The sequence below is a fragment of the Ranitomeya imitator genome, chromosome 2 (genome assembly GCF_032444005.1).
Source record: "Ranitomeya imitator isolate aRanImi1 chromosome 2, aRanImi1.pri, whole genome shotgun sequence".
NCBI classification, from domain to species: domain Eukaryota; kingdom Metazoa; phylum Chordata; class Amphibia; order Anura; family Dendrobatidae; genus Ranitomeya; species Ranitomeya imitator.
In genome coordinates, this window is record NC_091283.1 from 516936970 (window position 1) to 516957740 (window position 20771).

Consider the following 20771-nt stretch of genomic DNA (forward strand, 5'->3'; position numbering starts at 1 on the left):
GCAAATTTTGCATGTCATTCGGAAATCAAGGTGCCAGAGTCTGGAGGAAGACTGGGGAGAAGGAAATGCCAAAATGCCTGAAGTCCAGTGTCAAGTACCCACAGTCAGTGATGGTGTGGGGTGCCATGTCAGCTGCTGGTGTTGGTCCACTGTGTTTCATCAAGGGCAGGGTCAATGCAGCTAGCTATCAGGAGATTTTGGAGCACTTCATGCTTCCATCGGCTGAAATGCTTTATGGAGATGAAGATTTCATTTTTCAGCACGACCTGGCACCTGCTCACAGTGCCAAAACCACTGGTAAATGGTTTACTGACCATGGTATTACTGTGCTCAATTGGCCTGCCAACTCTCCTGACCTGAACCCCATAGAGAATCTGTGGGATATTGTGAAGAGAAAGTTGAGAGACGCAAGACCCAACACTCTGGATGAGCTTAAGGCCGCTATTGAAGCATCCTGGGCCTCCATAACATCTCAGCAGTGTCACAGGCTGATTGCCTCCATGCCACGCCGCATTGAAGCAGTCATTTCTGCCAAAGGATTCCCGACCAAGTATTGAGTGCATAACTGAACATTATTATTTGATGTTTTTTTTGTTTGTTATTAAAAAACACTTTTATTTGATTGGATGGGTGAAATATGCTAATTTATTGAGACAGGTTTTTTGGGTTACCAGGAGTTGTATGCCAAAATCATCAGTATTAAAACAATAAAAGACGTGACAAATTTCAGTTGGTGGATAATGAATCTATAATATATGAAAGTTTAATTGTAATCATTACATTATGGTAAATAATGAAATTTAACACTATATGCTAATTTTTTGAGAAGGACCTGTATATCATTTTGACACACCAAAGGAACAGATGAAGGTATGTACACATGATCACAAAAACTGTATTCACATGTGGCATAGACGTCTAGGACATAGACACACTGACAGTATAAGGGAACTACAGAGAAAAGAATTGACAAAAGATTTAAAGATATCAGATTGCTCAATTACCATAAGATGTGATTGTTGTATAAAATCCAAAGCCACAAGGATATATATTCCAAAAGAAAGTGAGATGAAAAGCGAAAGACCACTTGATTTGGTGCATACTGACGTATGTGGACCCATGAAAGTGACTACATCAGGAGGCAATAGATACATGTTGACTTTTATAGACGATTACTCAAGATACACAGTCACATACTTAATTAAAAACAAAAGTGAAGTTTTTGATAAACTTGTAGACTATGTAACAAGATCAAGTAACAAATTTCAAAGGAAGCCAATTGTCATCATAAGTAATAATGGAGGTGAATTTACAGGTCACAGAATAGAAGACTACTTAAGACAAAATGGGATAGAACACCAGAAAACTGTTCCATACACACCTGAACAAAATGGAGTAGCAGAAAGGAAAAACAGAACTCTAACAGAGATAAGATGTATGCTGACAGATTCCAAACTACCAGAGAAATATTGGGGTGAGGCAGCAATGACAGCTACTTATCTACAGAACAGACTTTTTTCCAGAAAACTGACGAAAACTCCATATGAACTGTGGCAAGGTATGAAACCAAGTGTCAATCATTTAAAAGTTTTTGGATGTAAAGTTTTCATATTCATTCCAACAGAAAAACGTTCCAAACTTCAAAACCGATCCATGGAAGGAATATTTGTTGGATATAGTGAAAATTGCAAAGGATACAGAATCCTAGATCCCAAAACAGACTAGAGTTACGGTGAGTAACAGTGTGACATTCATTGAAGATTTGAATGAAGATATTATGATTTCAGTTGAAACAAAAAATGAGAAAACCAATAATGACACAACTGAAGAAATATCTGATGAGAAAGAAGCAGAAGTTAATGAAGAAGAAAATACTGAAAGTGAAGAATCAACTACAAACAGACACAGAACCAAGACATTTTCACGAAGGTGTTGAATGCTGATAAACATCAGAGACTAATAAAAAAGTTGGGTTTGATTGAATAAGTCCTTACTGTTGAGAAAGGGTGTTGGCATATGCAACAGATTGGGACTTATTATAAGTGAAAGGAGGACTTTATACTAACCAGACAGCAGATGGCGATAGTGTGTAAAGTCATATACTTGCTGTAATGTGGGGAGGGAAGCTCTCAGTGGTTGGTTGCTTTCTTACTTTCGGTTTTGCTTTTCTTCATGAATGTGTTGTCTTCAGTGCACGGACTGTGTGACACTGAATTGTATCTCATGTTTATCCAGTATGAAGTAAATACTGCTTACTCAAGATATCTTGCTGATTGAAGCTCTCCTAAGTACAGCGGTGACTGCAAGAAGACGCACTCTGCAACAAATGTTACCCTATGGAAAACAAAAACCGCTGTGCCCACATTGCGGAAAATCCCGAAAAAACCGCGCTGAATTGCTGCGGAAAAAAAAGAAGGACCATGTCACTTCTTTGTGCAGAATCGCAGAGATTCTGCACCCATAGAAATGCATTGATCCGCTTACTTCCCGCATGGGGCTGTGCACACCATGCGGGAAGTAAGCGGATAATGTGCGGGTTATACCCGGGGTGGAGGAGAGGAGACTCTCCTCCAGGCCCCGGGAACCATATTTGAGTAAAAAAAAAAAGAATTAAAATAAAAAAATCATGATATGCTCACCCTCTGAAGTCTCAGCGCTGCACGCGGCCGTCCGGTCTTAGGTTTGCTATGCGACCAGGACCTGCGGTGACGTCGCGGTCACATGACCGTGACGTCACGAAGGTCCTGGTCGCACAGCAGCTTTGGAACCGGACCGCCGCCTGCAGCGCCGAGGAGATCGGGACGTCAGAGGGTAAGTATATAATTATTTTATTATATTACTATTGATGCTGCATATTGCTGCATATGCAGCATCAATAGTAGGAGTAAAATCCCGCAGCGGAACCCGCAGGACAAACCGCGATAAATCTGCAGGGATAACCGCAGCGGGTTTGCCCTGCAGATTTATCAAATCCGCTGCGGGAGAACCCACAGGACGCAACGTGTGAATGTGGCCTTAAGAGTACCATTGCAAGATGGATAAGGGAGGCCATTAGTTTAGCCTGCTCTACTAGCGGTGCTCGGTTCCTGAGGGCATCAAGGCTCACTCCACCAAAGCAGTGGCAACCTCCTGGGCAGAGAAAGCGAAGGTATTGATTGATCATATTTCTAAGGCCGCTACCTGGTCCTCACTACGTTCAGGCACTAAAGACTGGATATATCCTCCTCTGCTGACTTATCCTTTGGTAGAAGGGTGCTGTAAGCAGTGGTCCCTCCCTAAGGTGTTTCATTTCTCCATATCTCTCAGGTGTGCTGTCATGGGTGAACGGAAAACACCAAGGTTACTTACTGGTAGCCGTTTTTTTCTAGAACTCATGACAGCACCCGTATATTCTTCCCGTTTTTCTCGTCATATCGGTGTGCACTAAAGTTGTCCGATTTGTCTTGGTGTGGTGGCAATCGGAGTAATTATAGTTTGTCAAAAATCATAGCTGCCATCAAGCCCTGAGATTCGTAATGGAGAGTTGTCAGACACCCTCGTTACTAACCCAATAATCAAAAGTAAAAACACATCCACAGCAATAATAAAAAGCTATTTGAATAAAGACATCCCCACACTATCCATCAATCTCCAATTTATTGAGAAAACAAAACGCCGTAATCAAACGAATCCAAAGTAGTTGAGAAATGGATACCTGAAAATCATAAAAAGACATTAAAAAAATAGAGACAGTGCCTCGTTCACCAATTTATTACCAAAAATGTTCCCCAAATCTGCCTCCAGCTACTGTGAATAGCAGTAAAGTGACCGCTATTGACATGCGCTGGGTAGTGACGAAAATGTTCATCAAACTTGCCAGGTCTCGTTAATTGCAGTGTGAGCCAGCAATATTGATGAGCGTTGTCATCAGTACCTGCCGCCTGTTAATAGCGGTCACTTTACTGCTATTCACAGTAGCCGGAGTGAGATTCGGGAAACGTGGACTACGTCAGAGCTTTGTGGGAGCATTGTTAGTAATAAATTTGGTGAATGAGGGGATGTCTGTTTTGTTTCTGTCTTTTTATGTCTTCCAGGCATCTATTTCTGGACTAAATCAGATTCTTTGGATTACGGCAGACCTGCATGGGATGTTTTTTTATTTTTTTTTATTGGTGAACGAGGGATAGTGTGGGGGAGTCTTACTTGATTAAAGGGTTTTTTTTGTGTTGATTACTGGGTTAGTAATGGGGGCGTCTGATAGACACCTCTCCATTACCAACCCCAGGGCTTGATGACATCTATGATTTAACAAAAAATCACAGCTGCCATCAACCCCAACTACCATTACTCTGATTGCCGCCGCACCAGGGCAATTAGGAAGAGCCGGGCAAAGTGCCAGAATTGTCCCTTCTAATGTGATGCCCCAATTCTGGGGTAGCTGCGGGCCGGTATTTTTAGGCTTGGAAGAGCTCAACAACTAGGCTCAACAACTAGGGACCTTCCAGCCTGATAATATAAGTCTGCAGCTGTCTGCTTTACCCTTGCTAGTTATCAAGCATAGGGGTGGATCCCACGTCGTATTTTTAAATTCATACTTTAAATAAGGCAAAACACACTTTAATGCCACATGAAAAACACTAAAAAGTGAAATTATGTCTACAGGATATCTATCTCTTTATACAAAATTGCTTTTTAAATAACAGAGAATTACAGTATGTAAAATATTAGGTTAAAAACAGATTGCATATGGATGCCATACACACGTTAGGTGAGAAATCGCATTGTACTTGCATGACACTCTTTTTACTTTTCTGTATCAAAGTGATATATATATATATATATATATTTTTTTTTTCCCCTTTAACCCCTTCGCGCCATGCGCCGTACTAGTACTGCGCTGCCGGCACTGCATAAGTGCCAGCCGCAGTACTAGTACGGCGCCGCCATTTTCCGGTCACCGCGCGGCATCGCGCGGTGATCGGGTTCCGGTGTCTGCTGTTCCTGACAGCAGACAATCCCTGCACGCAGCCCCGGGTGCCTGCACCGCCCCCCCGCATCAGCGATCGCTGTGATTGGCTGGTCAATTCTGACCAGCCAATCACAGCGATGTGACAATAAAGTTTCAAAAAAAAAAAAAGCATGTGACAGGCTGTGATTGATGCTGTGTGACGTCGCACCAATCACAGCCGTCACTGTAGGTGGGGTGATCGCCACGTCACCTCACCTGATTAACCCCTATGGCGCTGATTGGCTGAACAATAGCTTCTAGCCAATCAGCGCCAAAGGGGTTAATTTAAAATACCGATCACCGCCCTGCACGCCATCTTTCTCTCAGATTTGGCGTGCAGAGCGGTGGTCTAAGCCCCTCTGTGTCACCTTAGTGAAGGAATCCATTGGTGGCCAGTGCGATCCTCCCTGGGATCTCCTGCCTCCAGCTTGTGCTCCTGCTTCAGCTTGTGCTCCGTGCTGTGTGCTCTCTGCTGCCATCTGCCTGCTGTGTGACTCCTGTGATCACAGCAGCAGCAGCACCTCCCCCACCCCTTTCCCATCCCCCCATCCCTGTTCCAGTACCCCCTCCCTCCCCCACCCTCCAATTGAAATTTTTTGCGCACTTTTTTTGCGCTTTTTTTCCTGTGCGTGGCGTCCCGCGCAGAGCATTCGTGCTCTTCCTGTGTCCGCAGCTCTCTGATCAGTATCGCTGCTGATCAGAGACTGCGCCACAGGACTTTTTTTTTTAGGTTAGTTAGTGTAGCGGACATTGCAGTCTAAGCGACGTCTGTTTTTTTTTTTTTTTTTTTAGAAAAAAAATTGTAGTTAGTACAGTGTAGTTTTAGACGTAACAAGGTAGCGTAGCCGGCGTCAGTGTTTGGTGACGTCCCTCCATCCCTGTTCAAGTACCCCCCTCCAATTCAATTTTTTGCGCACTTTTTTGCGCTTTTTTTCCTGTGCGCGGCGTCCCGCGCAGAGCATTCGTGCTCTTCCTGTGTCCGCAGCTCTTTGATCAGTATCGCTGCTGAACAGAGACTGCGCTACAGGACTTTTTTTTTTTAGTTAGTGTAGCGGACATTGCAGTCTAAGCAACGTCCGATTTTTTTTTTTTCTTTTACAAAAATATAATAGTAGTTAGTACAGTGTAGTCTTAGACGTAGATTAGCTGGTGTCACAGCGTTCGTGACGACCGGTCTTTTTTTTTTTTTGGAGAAAAAAAAAATTGTACAGAGTAGTTTAGTGGTAGCGTGTTAGTGTAGCCAGCGTCACAGCGTTAGTGACGACCGATCATCTTTTAGAAGAAAAAAAAATCGTACTGAGTTTTATAGGTAGGGAGGTAGCGTCTTGTGCATAAAAAAAATCTGCTATCGCCGGATTATCTCTAGTGCATTAGGGGAGCGTACGTCAGTGTTAGTGGCGTTCGCTTTTCTTTTGTAAAAAAAATATTTAGTTGCGTAGGGTAAATTTATACTTTTTTTTTTTATACAAACTTATTTTTTTACATTGATTTTTCTTTTCATCTTTTTTTCTTGTTTCTTCTACATTTTTTCTCACTACTTGTTTTTTCTCTCTGATTGGTTTTAATAAAGAGTACCCTATACACAAGCCCCACACATTACACGTGTAAAAGCACCACTTACACACACACCCAGGGTTTGGGAAAAAAAAAATGGCCCATTCGTCAACAAGGCGCTATTCACCAGAGGAGGCTTACGCCAGCCTTGCGTCCGACACGGATTCAGCCAGTGAGGAAGATCCCACATTCCTCTATTCCTCCTCCTCCTCCTCCTCCTCATCTGGTGAGGAAAGACCCCTAACACGGCGCCGTAGGACCCAGGCAACTCCTGCAGCAATCGATCCCGTATGGACTGCACCCCCGGAAAATTTTCAGCCCGTCATTCCGGATTTCAGCAGCAGCTCAGGAATCCAGTTTGACACGACTGGCCTCACTGAAATTGACTTCTTCAAATTCTTTTTCAGTGATGAAATAATAAATAATATGGTGGCCCAGACGAACCTGTATGCCCAACAATTTTTTACCCAAAATCCCACGTCATCTTATGCCAGATGGACCCCCGTAAATGCAGCAGAGATGATGACATTTTGGGGAATTGTGCTGCATATGGGCCTAATCAAAAAGCCAAAGCTTCGGCAATACTGGAGTACTGACATTCTCTACAGTACACCGGTATTCCGCATGGCCATGAAAAGGACACGATTTGAAGCGATCCAAAAATTTTTGCATTTCAGTGATAATGCGCAGTGTCCTCCCCGAGACGATCCAAACTTTGATCGTCTATATAAAATTCGTCCAGTGGTTGAACTCTTCAGCAGAAAATTTGCTGAGGCGTACACACCCCAGAGGGACATCGCTATTGATGAATCTCTCGTTCATTTCAAAGGGAGGCTAAAATTCCGACAGTACCTGCCCAGTAAGAGGTCCAGGTACGGAATAAAGCTGTACAAACTGTGCGAGAGTACCTCAGGGTACACCCACAGATTTAGGGTCTACGAGAGTAAGGACACCCAGATTAACCCCCCTGAATGCCCCCCCATCCTGGGGGTGAGTGGGAAAATTGTGTGGGAATTGCTGCACCCACTGTTGGATAAGGGTTATCACCTTTATATTGACAACTTTTACACCAGCATCCCACTCTTCAAGGCCCTCTCTGCCAGAGGTACAGCTGCATGTGGCACCGTGCGAAAAAATCAGCGAGGCCTCCCTAAGCCGCTAATTGGGCAAACGCTGAGAAAAGGGGAAAGCAGAGCCAAATGCAGCGACAACATGCTGGTGGTCAAGTATAAGGACAAAAGGGATGTCCTTATCCTGACCACCATACACCGTGACAACAGCACCCTTGTCACTGTTCGTGGGACCACAACACAAGTCCCAAAGCCAGATTGTATCCTGGATTACAATCGGTACATGGGGGGTGTGGATCTCTCAGATCAGGTCCTCCAACCATACAGTGCCATGCGAAAAGCTTACGTATGGTACAAAAAATTGGCCGTGCACATTGTACAGATGGCACTGTACAATGCTTTTGTGCTGTCCCGATCTGCAGGCAATACGGGGACCTTCCTTCAGTTTCAGGAGGTAGTCATCAAGGCCCTAATGTTTGGCACTCAGGGAGGTGAGGGTCCCAGTACTTCTGAATCTGATAGTGCCCGTATTGTCCAAGGTCAACATTTCCCAGGACAGGTTCCCCAAACAGCGAGGACAGGACGATCACAAAAACGGTGTAGAGTATGTTCCAAGAGGGGAATCCGAAAGGACACAATTTACCATTGTGAAACCTGCCCTGAGAAACCTGGCCTTTGCATTAAGGATTGCTTCAAAGCATACCACACGTCCACAAATTAATAAAAATTAGTTTATACCCTGTTGACACAACACACTGTGTAGTTTCCAACATGGGGTCACTTGTGGAGTGAGGCACTTGGAGGTTTACGGTGCTCACCACATATCTAAATAAATTCCTTGGTAGGTCCAGTTTTCAAAATGGGGTCACTTGTGGAGTGAGGCACTTGGAGGTTTACGGTGCTCACCACATATCTAAATAAATTCCTTGGTAGGTCCAGTTTTCAAAATGGTGTCACTTGTGGAGTGAGGCACTTGGAGGTTTACGGTGCTCACCACATATCTAAATAAATTCCTTGGGAGGTCCAGTTTTCAAAATGGTGTCACTTGTGGAGTGAGGCACTTGGAGGTTTACGGTGCTCACCACATATCTAAATAAATTCCTTGGGAGGTCCAGTTTTCAAAATGGGGTCACTTGTGGAGTGAGGCACTTGGAGGTTTACGGTGCTCACCACATATCTAAATAAATTCCTTGGGAGGTCCAGTTTTCAAAATGGGGTCACTTGTGGAGGATTTCCACTGTTTAGGTACATCAGGGGCTCTGCAAATGCAACGTGACGCCTGCAGACCAATCCATCTAAGTCTGCATTCCAAATGGTGCTCCTTCCCTTCCGAGCTCTGCCATGCGCACAAACAGTGGTTTTTCCCCACATATGGGGTATCGGCGTACTCGTGAAAAATTGCACAACATTTTTTTCTTTCTATTTTGTCCTATAACCCTTGGGAAAACAAAAAAAACCTTGCTAAAGATCATTTTTGTGGAAAAAATGTGTTCTATTTTTTTTTTACGACTCATCATTATAATTTTTGGTGAGGCACTTGGAGGTTCACGGTGCTCATCACATAGCTAGATAAGTTCCTTGAAGGGTCTAGTTTCCAAAATGGGGTCACTTGTGGCGGTTTTCCACTGTTTAGGCACATCAGGGGCTCTCCAAACGGGACATGGTGTCCGATCTCAATTCCAGCCAATTTTGGTTTGTAAAAGTCAAAAGGTGCTCCTTCCCTTCCGAGCCCTGCCGTGTGCCCAAACAGTGGTTTTCCCCCACATATGGGGTATCAGTGTATTCAGGATAAATTGGTCAACAACTTTAGTGGTCCATTTTCTCCTTTTACACTTGTGAAGATAAAAAAATTGTTGTTAAAAGATCATTTTTGGGGAAAAAATGTGAATTTTTATTTTCACGCCTCTACGTTCTAAACTTCTGTGAAGCACCTGGGGGTTCAAAGTGCTCACCACATAGCTAGATAAGTTCCTTGAAGGGTCTAGTTTCCAAAATGGGGTCACTTGTGGCGGTTTTCCACTGTTTAGGCACATCAGGGGCTCTCCAAACGGGACATGGTGTCCGATCTCAATTCCAGCCAATTTTGGTTTGTAAAAGTCAAAAGGTGCTCCTTCCCTTCCGAGCCCTGCCGTGTGCCCAAACAGTGGTTTTCCCCCACATATGGGGTATCAGTGTATTCAGGATAAATTGGTCAACAACTTTAGTGGTCCATTTTCTCCTTTTACACTTGTGAAGATAAAAAAATTGTTGTTAAAAGATCATTTTTGGGGGAAAAATGTGAATTTTTATTTTCAAGCCTCTACGTTCTAAACTTCTGTGAAGCACCTGGGGGTTCAAAGTGCTCACCACATGGCTAGATAAGTTCCTTGAAGGGTCTAGTTTCCAAAATGGGGTCACTTGTGGCGGTTTTCCACTGTTTAGGCACAAACGGGACATGGTGTCCGATCTCAATTCCAGCCAATTTTGGTTTGAAATAGTCAAACGGCGCTCCTTCCCTTCCGAGCCCTGCCGTGCGCCCAGACAGTGGTTTTCTCCCACATATGGGGTATCAGTGTATTCAGAAGGAATTGCACAACAACTTTCGTGGTCCATTTTCTTCTTTTACCCTTGTGAAAATAAAAAAAATGTTGCTAAAAGATCATTATGTGGAAAAAAAAGTTAAATGTTATTTTTTTCCTTCCACAGTCCGTTAATTCCTGTGAAGCACCTGAAGGGTTAATAAACTTCTTGAATGTGGTTTTGAGTACCTCGGGGGGTATAGTTTTTAGAATGGTGTCACTTTTGGGTATTTTAAATCCTATAAGCCTCTCAAAGTGACTTCAAATATGATGTGGTCCCTACAAAAAATGGTTTTATAAAAGTTGTTGAAAAAATGAGAAATCGCTGTTTAACTTTTAACCCTTATAACTCCCTAAGGAAAAAAAAATTGGTTCCAAAATGTTGCTGATGTAAAGTAGACATGTGGGAAATGTTATTTATTAACTAATTTGTGCGATATGAGTCTCTAATGCAAGGGTATAAAAATTCAAAGTTTGAAAATTGCAAAATTTTCGCCAAATTTCCGTTTTTTTCACAAAGAAACGAAGGTAATATCAAATAAATTTTACCACTATCATGAAGTACAATATGTCACGAGAAAACAATGTCAGAATCGCCAGGATCCGTTGAAGCGTTTCAGAGCTATTACCTCATAAAGTGACAGTGGTCAGAATTGTAAAAATTGGCCCTGTCACTTAGGTGAAAACAGGCTTCGGGGTGAAGGGGTTAAATACGATCGTGTAACTACAGCTTTAGTGTTAGTCACTGCCTCCATTCTACGGAATCTGAAGTTTAATCAAATTTTAATTGAGGTGCCCGGTGCCCCCTTGATATGGCCAAGAGGCTCAGTGCACTGCTCCGACCACTGGTTTTGCATGTCTCTGCCTTCCTCACTGACGATTGACAGCACTAGCTTGCCTGATCTTTCACTGGAGACAGTGCTCCCTCCAGGCAAGCCAGTGACAGTCAATCACTAGTGATGGGGCATGCAAAACAAGTGTTGCGTCGGAATGGTGCACTGTGCCTACCTTACCAAGGGGGCGCCAAGCATTTTATTTAGCAAGTTTGAATAAACTTCAATTTCGACTGAACAGAGGGAGCGAATAGGATATGAAAGGTGCATAATATATATATCTATATATATATAACTGTCTAAGGGTTTTCCCGTCTGTCTGTCCTGGAAATCCCGCGTCTCTGATTGGCCGAGGCCGCCAGGCCTCGACCAATCAGCGACTGGCACAGCATGGCGACAATGATGTCATAAAGGTTGCCTCGACCAATCAGCGACGGCCACAGTCTGCCGCGAATTCTGGAATCATCATTGTCCATATACTACGGGGACATGCATATTCTAGAATACTATATATATATAGATAGATAGATAGATAGATAGATAGATAGATAGAGAGAGAGAGAGATATATATATATATATATATATAGATAGATAGATAGATAGATAGATAGATAGATAGAGAGATATATATATATATATATATAGATAGATAGATAGAGAGATATATATATATATATATATAGATAGATAGATAGAGAGATATATATATATATATATAGATAGATAGATAGAGAGAGATATATATATACATATATATATCTATATATATATATAATCTATAATATAACGCTGGGAGCGTCACTCTGTCCGAAGCCTTGCGCAGTCTGGCCCCCACAGAGTGACGCTCCCAGGAGAACGCGGTATGCGTAAGCACTGAACGCATACCGCGATCTCCACCGGAGAGTCAGGGACCGTGGACGCGCCAGGAGGGAGGGTAAGTATATTCACCTGTCCTCCGTTCCAGCGCTGCGTGCGGCTCCGTCTTCCGGCTCCTCTGCTGTGACAGAGTCCAGTCACAGGCAGAGGAGCCGGAGTGTGTGTTCAAGAAAACGGCGCCGGAAAGCGCGGACTGCGCAGGCGCCGATTCCTGCTGCCGGAATCGGCGCCTGCGCAGTCCGCGCTTTCCGGTGCCATTTTCTTGAACACACACTCCGGCTCCACTGCAGGTGTGTCTTCAAGAAAATGGCGCCGGAGAGCGCGGACTGCGCAGGCGCCGATTCCTGCTGCCGGAATCGGCGCCTGCGCAGTCCGCGCTTTCCGGCGCCATTTTCTTGAAGACACACCTGCAGTGGAGCCGGACGATAGGTGAGTATGTTTTTTTTTTTTTTTTTTTATATGGCAGCAGCATACGGGGGCATATAATACAATAGTGGCGCAGGATGGGAGCAGCACATGACAGAACGGGCACAGGATGGCAGCAGCACATGACAGAACGGGCGCAGGATGGCAGCAGCACATGACAGAACGGGCGCAGGATGGCAGCAGCACATGACAGAACGGGCGCAGGATGGCAGCAGCGCATGACAGAACGGGCGCAGGATGGCAGCAGCGCATGACAGAACGGGTGCAGGATGGCAGCAGCGCATGACATAACAGGCGCAGGATGGCAGCAGGATGGGAGCAGCACATGACAGAACGGGCGCAGGATGGCAGCAGCACATGACAGAACGGGCGCAGGATGGCAGCAGCACATGACAGAACGGGCGCAGGATGGCAGCAGCGCATGACAGAATGGGCGCAGGATGGCAGCAGTGCATGACAACGGGCGCAGGATGGCAGCAGGATGGGAGCAGCACATGACAGAACGGGCGCAGGATGGCAGCAGTGCATGACAGAACGGGCGCAGGATGGCAGCACATGACAGAATGGGCGCAGGATGGCAGCAGCACATGACAGAACGGGCGCAGGATGGCAGCAGCACATGACAGAACGGGCGCAGGATGGCAGCAGCACATGACAGAACGGGCGCAGGATGGTAGCAGCACATGACAGAACGGGGGCGCAGGATGGCAACAGCACATGACAGAACGGGGGCGCAGGATGGGAGCAGCACATGACAGAACAGGGGTGCAGGATGGGAGCAGCACATGACAGAACAGGGGCGCAGGATGGGAGCAGCACATGACAGAACAGGGGTGCAGGATGGCAGCAGCACATGACAGAATGGGCGCAGGATGGCAGCAGCACATGACAGAACGGGCGCAGGATGGCAGCAGCACATGACAGAACGGGCGCAGGATGGCAGCAGGATGGGAGCAGCACATGACAGAACGGGCGCAGGATGGCAGCAGTGCATGACAGGATGGGAGCAGCACATGACAGAACGGGCGCAGGATGGCAGCAGCACATGACAGAACGGGCGCAGGATGGCAGCAGCACATGACAGAACGGGCGCAGGATGGCAGCAGCACATGATGGAGACCATGTACCAATATAAATGCTCGCCACCCGGGCGTAGAACGGGTTCAATAGCTAGTGTGTGTATATGTATATATATATATATATATATATATATATATATACAGTGGGGCAAAAAAGTATTTAGTCAGTCAGCAATAGTGCAAGTTCCACCACTTAAAAAGATGAGAGGCGTCTGTAATTTACATCATAGGTAGACCTCAACTATGGGAGACAAACTGAGAAACAAAAATCCAGAAAATCACATTGTCTGTTTTTTTAACATTTTATTTGCATATCATGGTGGAAAATAAGTATTTGGTCAGAAACAAACAATCAAGATTTCTGGCTCTCACAGACCTGTAACTTCTTCTTTAAGAGTCTCCTCTTTCCTCCACTCATTACCTGTAGTAATGGCACCTGTTTAAACTTGTTATCAGTATAAAAAGACACCTGTGCACACCCTCAAACAGTCTGACTCCAAACTCCACTATGGTGAAGACAAAAGAGCTGTCAAAGGACACCAGAAACAAAATTGTAGCCCTGCACCAGGCTGGGAAGACTGAATCTGCAATAGCCAACCAGCTTGGAGTGAAGAAATCAACAGTGGGAGCAATAATTAGAAAATGGAAGACATACAAGACCACTGATAATCTCCCTCGATCTGGGGCTCCACCCAAAATCCCACCCCGTGGGGTCAGAATGATCACAAGAACGGTGAGCAAAAATCCCAGAACCACGCGGGGGGACCTAGTGAATGAACTGCAGAGAGCTGGGACCAATGTAACAAGGCCTACCATAAGTAACACACTACGCCACCATGGACTCAGATCCTGCAGTGCCAGACGTGTCCCACTGCTTAAGCCAGTACATGTCCGGGCCCGTCTGAAGTTTGCTAGAGAGCATTTGGATGATCCAGAGGAGTTTTGGGAGAATGTCCTATGGTCTGATGAAACCAAACTGGAACTGTTTGGTAGAAACACAACTTGTCGTGTTTGGAGGAAAAAGAATACTGAGTTGCATCCATCAAACACCATACCTACTGTAAAGCATGGTGGTGGAAACATCATGCTTTGGGGCTGTTTCTCTGCAAAGGGGCCAGGACGACTGATCCGGGTACATGAAAGAATGAATGGGGCCATGTATCGTGAGATTTTGAGTGCAAACCTCCTTCCATCAGCAAGGGCATTGAAGATGAAATGTGGCTGGGTCTTTCAACATGACAATGATCCAAAGCACACCGCCAGGGCAACGAAGGAGTGGCTTCGTAAGAAGCATTTCAAGGTCCTGGAGTGGCCTAGCCAGTCTCCAGATCTCAACCCTATAGAAAACCTTTGGAGGGAGTTGAAAGTCCGTGTTGCCAAGCGAAAAGCTAAAAACATCACTGCTCTAGAGGAGATCTGCATGGAGGAATGGGCCAACATACCCACAACAGTGTGTGGCAACCTTGTGAAGACTTACAGAAAACGTTTGACCTCTGTCATTGCCAACAAAGGATATATTACAAAGTATTGAGATGAAATTTTGTTTCTGACCAAATACTTATTTTCCACCATAATATGCAAATAAAATGTTAAAAAACCAGACAATGTGATTTTCTGGATTTTTTTTCTCAGTTTGTCTCCCATAGTTGAGGTCTACCTATGATGTAAATTACAGACGCCTCTCATCTTTTTAAGTGGTGGAACTTGCACTATTGCTGACTGACTAAATACTTTTTTGCCCCACTGTATATATATATATATATATATATATATATATATATATATATATATATATATATACATACATACATACATACATACATACATACATACATACATACATACATACATATACACACACATATATATATACACATACATACATACATACATACATATACATATATATATAATTTTTTTTTTTTTTTCATGGCCAAAAGTATTGACACCCCTGCAATTCTGTCAGATAATACTCATTTTCTTCCTGAAAATGATTGCAAACACAAATTATTTGGTGGTATTGTCTTCATTTAATTTGTCTTAGATGAAAAAAACACAAAAAGAATTGTCCTAAAGCCAAATTGGATATAATTCCACACCAAACATAAAAAAGGGGTGGACAAAAGTATTGGCACTGTTCGAAAAATCATGTGATGCTTCCCTAATTTGTGTAATTAACAGCACCTGTAATTTACCTGTGGCACCTAACAGGTGTTGGCAATAACTAAATCACACTTGCAGCCAGTTGACATGGATTAAAGTTGACTCAACCTCTGTCCTGTGTCCTTGTGTGTACCACATTGAGCTTGGAGAAAAGAAAGAAGACCAAAGAACTGTCTGAGGACTTGAGAAACCAAATTGTGAGGAAGCATGAGCAATCTCAAGGCTACAAGCCCATCTCCAAAGACCTGAATGGCACTGTGGCTAACCTCCCTAGATGTGGATGGAAAATAAAAATTGACAAGAGATTTCAACGCAAGATTGTGCGGATGTTGGATAAAGAACCTCGACTAACATCCAAACAAGTTCAAGCTGCCCTGCAGTCTGAGGATACAACAGTGTCAACCCGTACTATCCGTCGGCATCTGAATGAAAAGGGACTGTATGGTAGGAGACCCAGGAAGACCCCACTTCTTACCCCGAGACATAAAAAAGCCAGGCTGGAGTTTGCAAAAACTTACCTAAAAAAGCCTAAAACGTTTTGGAAGAATGTTCTCTGGTCAGATGAGACAAAAGTAGAGCTTTTTGGGCAAAGGCATCAACATAGAGTTTACAGGAGAAAAAAAGAGGGATTCAAAGAAAAGAACACGGTCCCTACAGTCAAACATGGCGGAGGTTCCCTGATGTTTTGGGGTTGCTTTGCTGCCTCTGGCACTGGACTGCTTGACCGTGTGCATGGCATTATGAAGTCTGAAGACTACCACCAAATTTTGCAGCATAATGTAGGGCCCAGTATGAGAAAGCTGGGTCTCCCTCAGAGGTCATGGGTCTTCCAGCAGGACAATGACCCAAAACACACTTCAAAAAGCACTAGAAAATGGTTTGAGAGAAAGCACTTCTAAGGTGGCCAGCAATGAGTCCAGACCTGAATCCCATAGAACACCTAGAGACCTAGAGAGATCTAAAAATGGCCGTTTGGAGAAGACCTGGAGCAGTTTGCCAAAGAAGAAAATGGTTTCAAATTCCAGCAGAGCATTGTAAGAAACTCATTGATGGTTACCGGAAGCGGTTGGTCGCAGTTATTTTGGCTAAAGGTTGTGCAACCAAGTATTAGGCTGAGGGTGCCAATACTTTTGTCTGGCCCATTTTTGGAGTTTTGTGTGAAATGATCAATGTTTTGCTTTTTGCTTCATTCTCTTTTGTGTTTTTTCACTTAAGACAAATTAAATGAAGATAATAATACCAAAGAATTTGTGATTGCAATCATTTTCAGGAAGAAAATGAGTATTATCTGCCGCGCTTAGTAACCCGATATTTACCCTGGTTACCATTGTAAATGTAAAAAAAAACCAAAACACTACATACTTACATTCCGGTGTCTGTAGCGTCCCCCGGCGTCCGCTTCCCTGCACTCCTCCTGCATCCTGTGTCAGCACCGGCCGGCCGTAAAGCACAGCACAGCGGTGACGTCACCGCTCTGCTTTACGGCTGGCGCTTACACAGGATGCAGGAGGAGTGCAGGGAAGCGGACGCCGTTGGACGTGACAGGCACCGGAATGTGAGAATGTTTTTTGTTTTTTTTTTACATTTACAGTGGTAACCAGGGTAAACATCGGGTTACTAAGCGCGGCCCTGCGCTTAGTAACCCGATGTTTACCCTGGTTACCTGGGGACTTCGGCATCGTTGGTCGCTGTCTCCAGCGACCACACAGCGACGCTGCAGCGATCGGCATCGTTGTCTACATCGCTGCAGCGTCGCTTAATGTGACGGTACCTTAAGAGAATGCCACATCCACCTGCAGCAACAAGGGGCAGTTAGTCTTATTCTGATTGTTTCAATTTAAAATCTAATCTCCGGATAGTTGATAACTTGCTGGTCGGTGGTTGTCTGACTGTAGTGCCATGGAGCTATGCTGCACATGCTCGCCTCTGCTAGATTTACTTGCGTCTAGGACTACCGGAGATCGCCGAGTACTATGCTCAAACATTATTGTAGGCAATGGAGCATTTTTGAGTATCTTTCTCAGGATCTGTGTGGTTCCAAGAGGCCAGATCACTACAATCAGCAAGTTATCACCGATTCTTTAGAAAGATAAGATGTTGCAATGATGGGAATAACCCCTTAAGGATAGAGCAGAGCCAGCTCTCTGTGGATATGCCAAAAAAAGCCATTTTATGTCTGTGCATTTTGTTATTCAGTGTTCTGATATTTCTTCCTATTCCCCCTTAGGGATATTATGTCAATTTATAAAGAGCCTCCTCCTGGGATGTTTGTAGTGCCGGATCCACATGACATGACAAAGGTACACATGACCTGACCTCTTCTGTGCTTGTCATTATCAGTCTAAATGGGTTACAACTTGTGCTGTTGCACTGCTATGTGTAGCACAAGTGGTTGGATGATCGCAGCTTCTAATCCCCTAATAAAACTTTTAAATCCAGTAAAAAATGCTTTTAAAAATATGAAAAGTAAAAAGAAACACAAGTTAAAATTAACATTTGTAAAAGTACACATTTGGTATTCCTGCTTTTTTAAACGTCCGATCAGTTAAAATATAAAATAAATTAATCTGATTGGTAAACGACGTAATGAAAAAAAAATCAAAATGCCAGAATCGCATTGTTTTTGGCTGCCGCAACATTGCAATAAGAGGCAATCAAAACATCGTATCTACCCCCAAATAGTATCGATAAAAAATTTCCAGGTGCAAAAAATAGCCATCACATAGCCCCATGTCCCGAAAAATTTAAACGTCACGGGAAATGGAGACAAATGCTAAATCTCTTTTTCTTACAGATTTCTGAATTCTTTTTCTCTTCTTAAATTTAAAAAAAACAAACAAAAAAACTATACATGTTGGGTATCTGTATACTCATACTTTCCTGGAGAATAACATTGCCAGGTCAGTTTTACCATAAAGTGAACAGGGTAAATAAAAACAAAAAAAACAACACAATTGTGAAATTGCACTTATTTTGCAGTTTCAACACACTTAAGGTACCGTCACACGTAACGATATCGTTAACGATATTGTTGCTTTTTGTGACGTAGCAACGATATCGTTAACGAAATCGTATGTGTGACAGCGACCAACGATCAGGCCCCTGCTGGGAGATCGTTCGTCGCTGGGGAAAGTCCAGCACTTTATTTTGTCGCAGGATCTCCCGCTGACATTGCTGAATCGGCGTGTGTGACGCCGATTCAGCGATGTCTTCACTGGTAACCAGGGTAAATATCGGGTTACTAAGCGCAGGGCCGCGCTTAGTAACCCGATGTTTACCCTGGTTACCGTTGTAAATGTAAAAGAACAAACACATACTTACATCCCGGTGTCTGGTCAGGTCCCTCGCCTTCAGCTTCCCGCACTGACTGGTGAGCGCCGGCCAGCCGTAAAGCACAGCACAGCGGTGACGTCACCGCTGTACTTTACGGCCGGCGCTCAGTCAGTGCGGGAAGCTGAAGGCGAGGGACCTGACCAGACACCGGGAATGTAAGTATGTAGTGTTTGTTTTTTTTACATTTACAACGGTAACCAGGGTAAACATCGGGTTACTAAGCGCGGCCCTGCGCTTAGTAACCCGATGTTTACCCTGGTTACCCGGGGACTTCGGGATCGTTGGTCGCTGGAGAGCTGTCTGTTTGACAGCTCTCCAGCGACCAAACAGCGACGTTGCAGCGATCGACATCGTTGTTGGTATCGCTGCAGCGTCGCTTAGTGTGACGGTACCTTTAGGCTTTGTGCACACGTTGCGGATCAGCCTCTGGAATTTTTTGTGCAGATTCTGCATCTCTTGGCAGAAAACGCAAGTGCCAATTTGATGCGTTTTTTGTGCGGATTTACTGCGGATTTCTTGCGTTTTTACCCCTGCGGATTTCTATAATGGAGAGGGAACAAAAACGCTGCAGATTTGCACAACAGAATTGACATGCTACTTTTAATCCGCAGCGTTTCCGCGTGGAATTTTCAGCACCATTAGCACAGCATTTTTTTTTTTCCATTGATTTACACTGTACTGTAAATCACTTGCGGATCTGCAGCGTTTCTGCACGGTAAAAAACGCAGCGGATCCGCAGGAATTCCGCAACGTGTGCACATAGCCTTAGAATTTTTTTTCTGTTTTCCAGTACACTGTGGTAGAATGAATGGTGTCATTCAAAAGTGCAACAAAAGTCCCACGAAGAACAAGCCCTCATACGGCTATACCGACGTAAAAAATTAAAAGCTAGTTATGGTTCTCGGGAAAAAAACAGAAGATGGCTGTTAGTTTTAATGTTAAAATATAACAATTTTGATCCTTGTATTTTTCCCAAAAGCAGACATTGGGGCCAGCAGAGCCACCCCATTGTAACTAGATTGTTGGTGGGGATAGATATAGTCTTGTTTACATCCCAGTTCTGCTTCATCCTTAGTAATGGTGTAAACCCTTTTTTGTCTTGCAGATCCATGCACTTATTACAGGTCCGTTTGATACACCTTATGAAGGCGGCTTCTTCTTGTTCTTGTTCCGCTGTCCCCCCGATTATCCCATTCACCCCCCTAGAGTTAAACTGATGACAACTGGCAACAATACTGTGAGGTTTAACCCCAATTTCTATCGTAACGGCAAAGTCTGTCTGAGTATTCTTGGGTAAGAAACTGGTTGTAAGTAACTGTACCGTGGCTTTCCTCAAATTCTCTGAGTTGTACATACAGTGAGGGAAATAATTATTTGATCACTTTCTGATTTTGTAAGTTTGCCCACTGACAAAGACATAAACAGTCTATAATTTTAAGGGTAGGCTCGTTTTAACATTGAGATAGAATATCAAAAATAAAAGCCAGAAAATCACATTATATAAATTCTATAAATTTATTTGCATTTTGTAGTGAGAAATAAGTACCGTATTTTTTGGATTATAAGACGCACTTTTATGATCCGCAAAATTAGGGGGATAATGGGTGTGCGTCTTATAATCCGAACTCTGTTCTTACCGAGAGGACAATGCTGCGGGCCAAGAGCTGAGGGTGTTGCAGTGGTTGTCCTGCGGTGTGAGGTGGTGGTACATAGGTAGAATTTTTGCTTTCTTGGCCTTTTTTCAGAGAATATGAATGATAACATCAAAACTTTTTCTTCACTCACTGGTTAGTGAATGGGTGAAGTCATTTATTGTCAATCTGTATTTTCTCTTTTGAAATCATAATGACAACCCAAAACATCGAATTGACCCTGATCAAAAGTTTGCATA

General features: G+C 43.9%; 1 protein-coding gene across 1 annotated transcript in view; it reads left to right on the plus strand.

The window, feature by feature from the left end:
- UBE2Z (ubiquitin conjugating enzyme E2 Z) overlaps positions 1 to 20771 on the plus strand; it is a 48380-nt gene that overhangs the window by 12498 nt on the left and 15111 nt on the right. Inside the window, exons 2-3 of the mRNA XM_069751754.1 lie at positions 17775 to 17847; positions 19986 to 20173. Coding sequence (XP_069607855.1) covers positions 17775 to 17847; positions 19986 to 20173 — 261 coding nt within the window. The remainder of the gene's footprint in view (positions 1 to 17774; positions 17848 to 19985; positions 20174 to 20771) is intronic.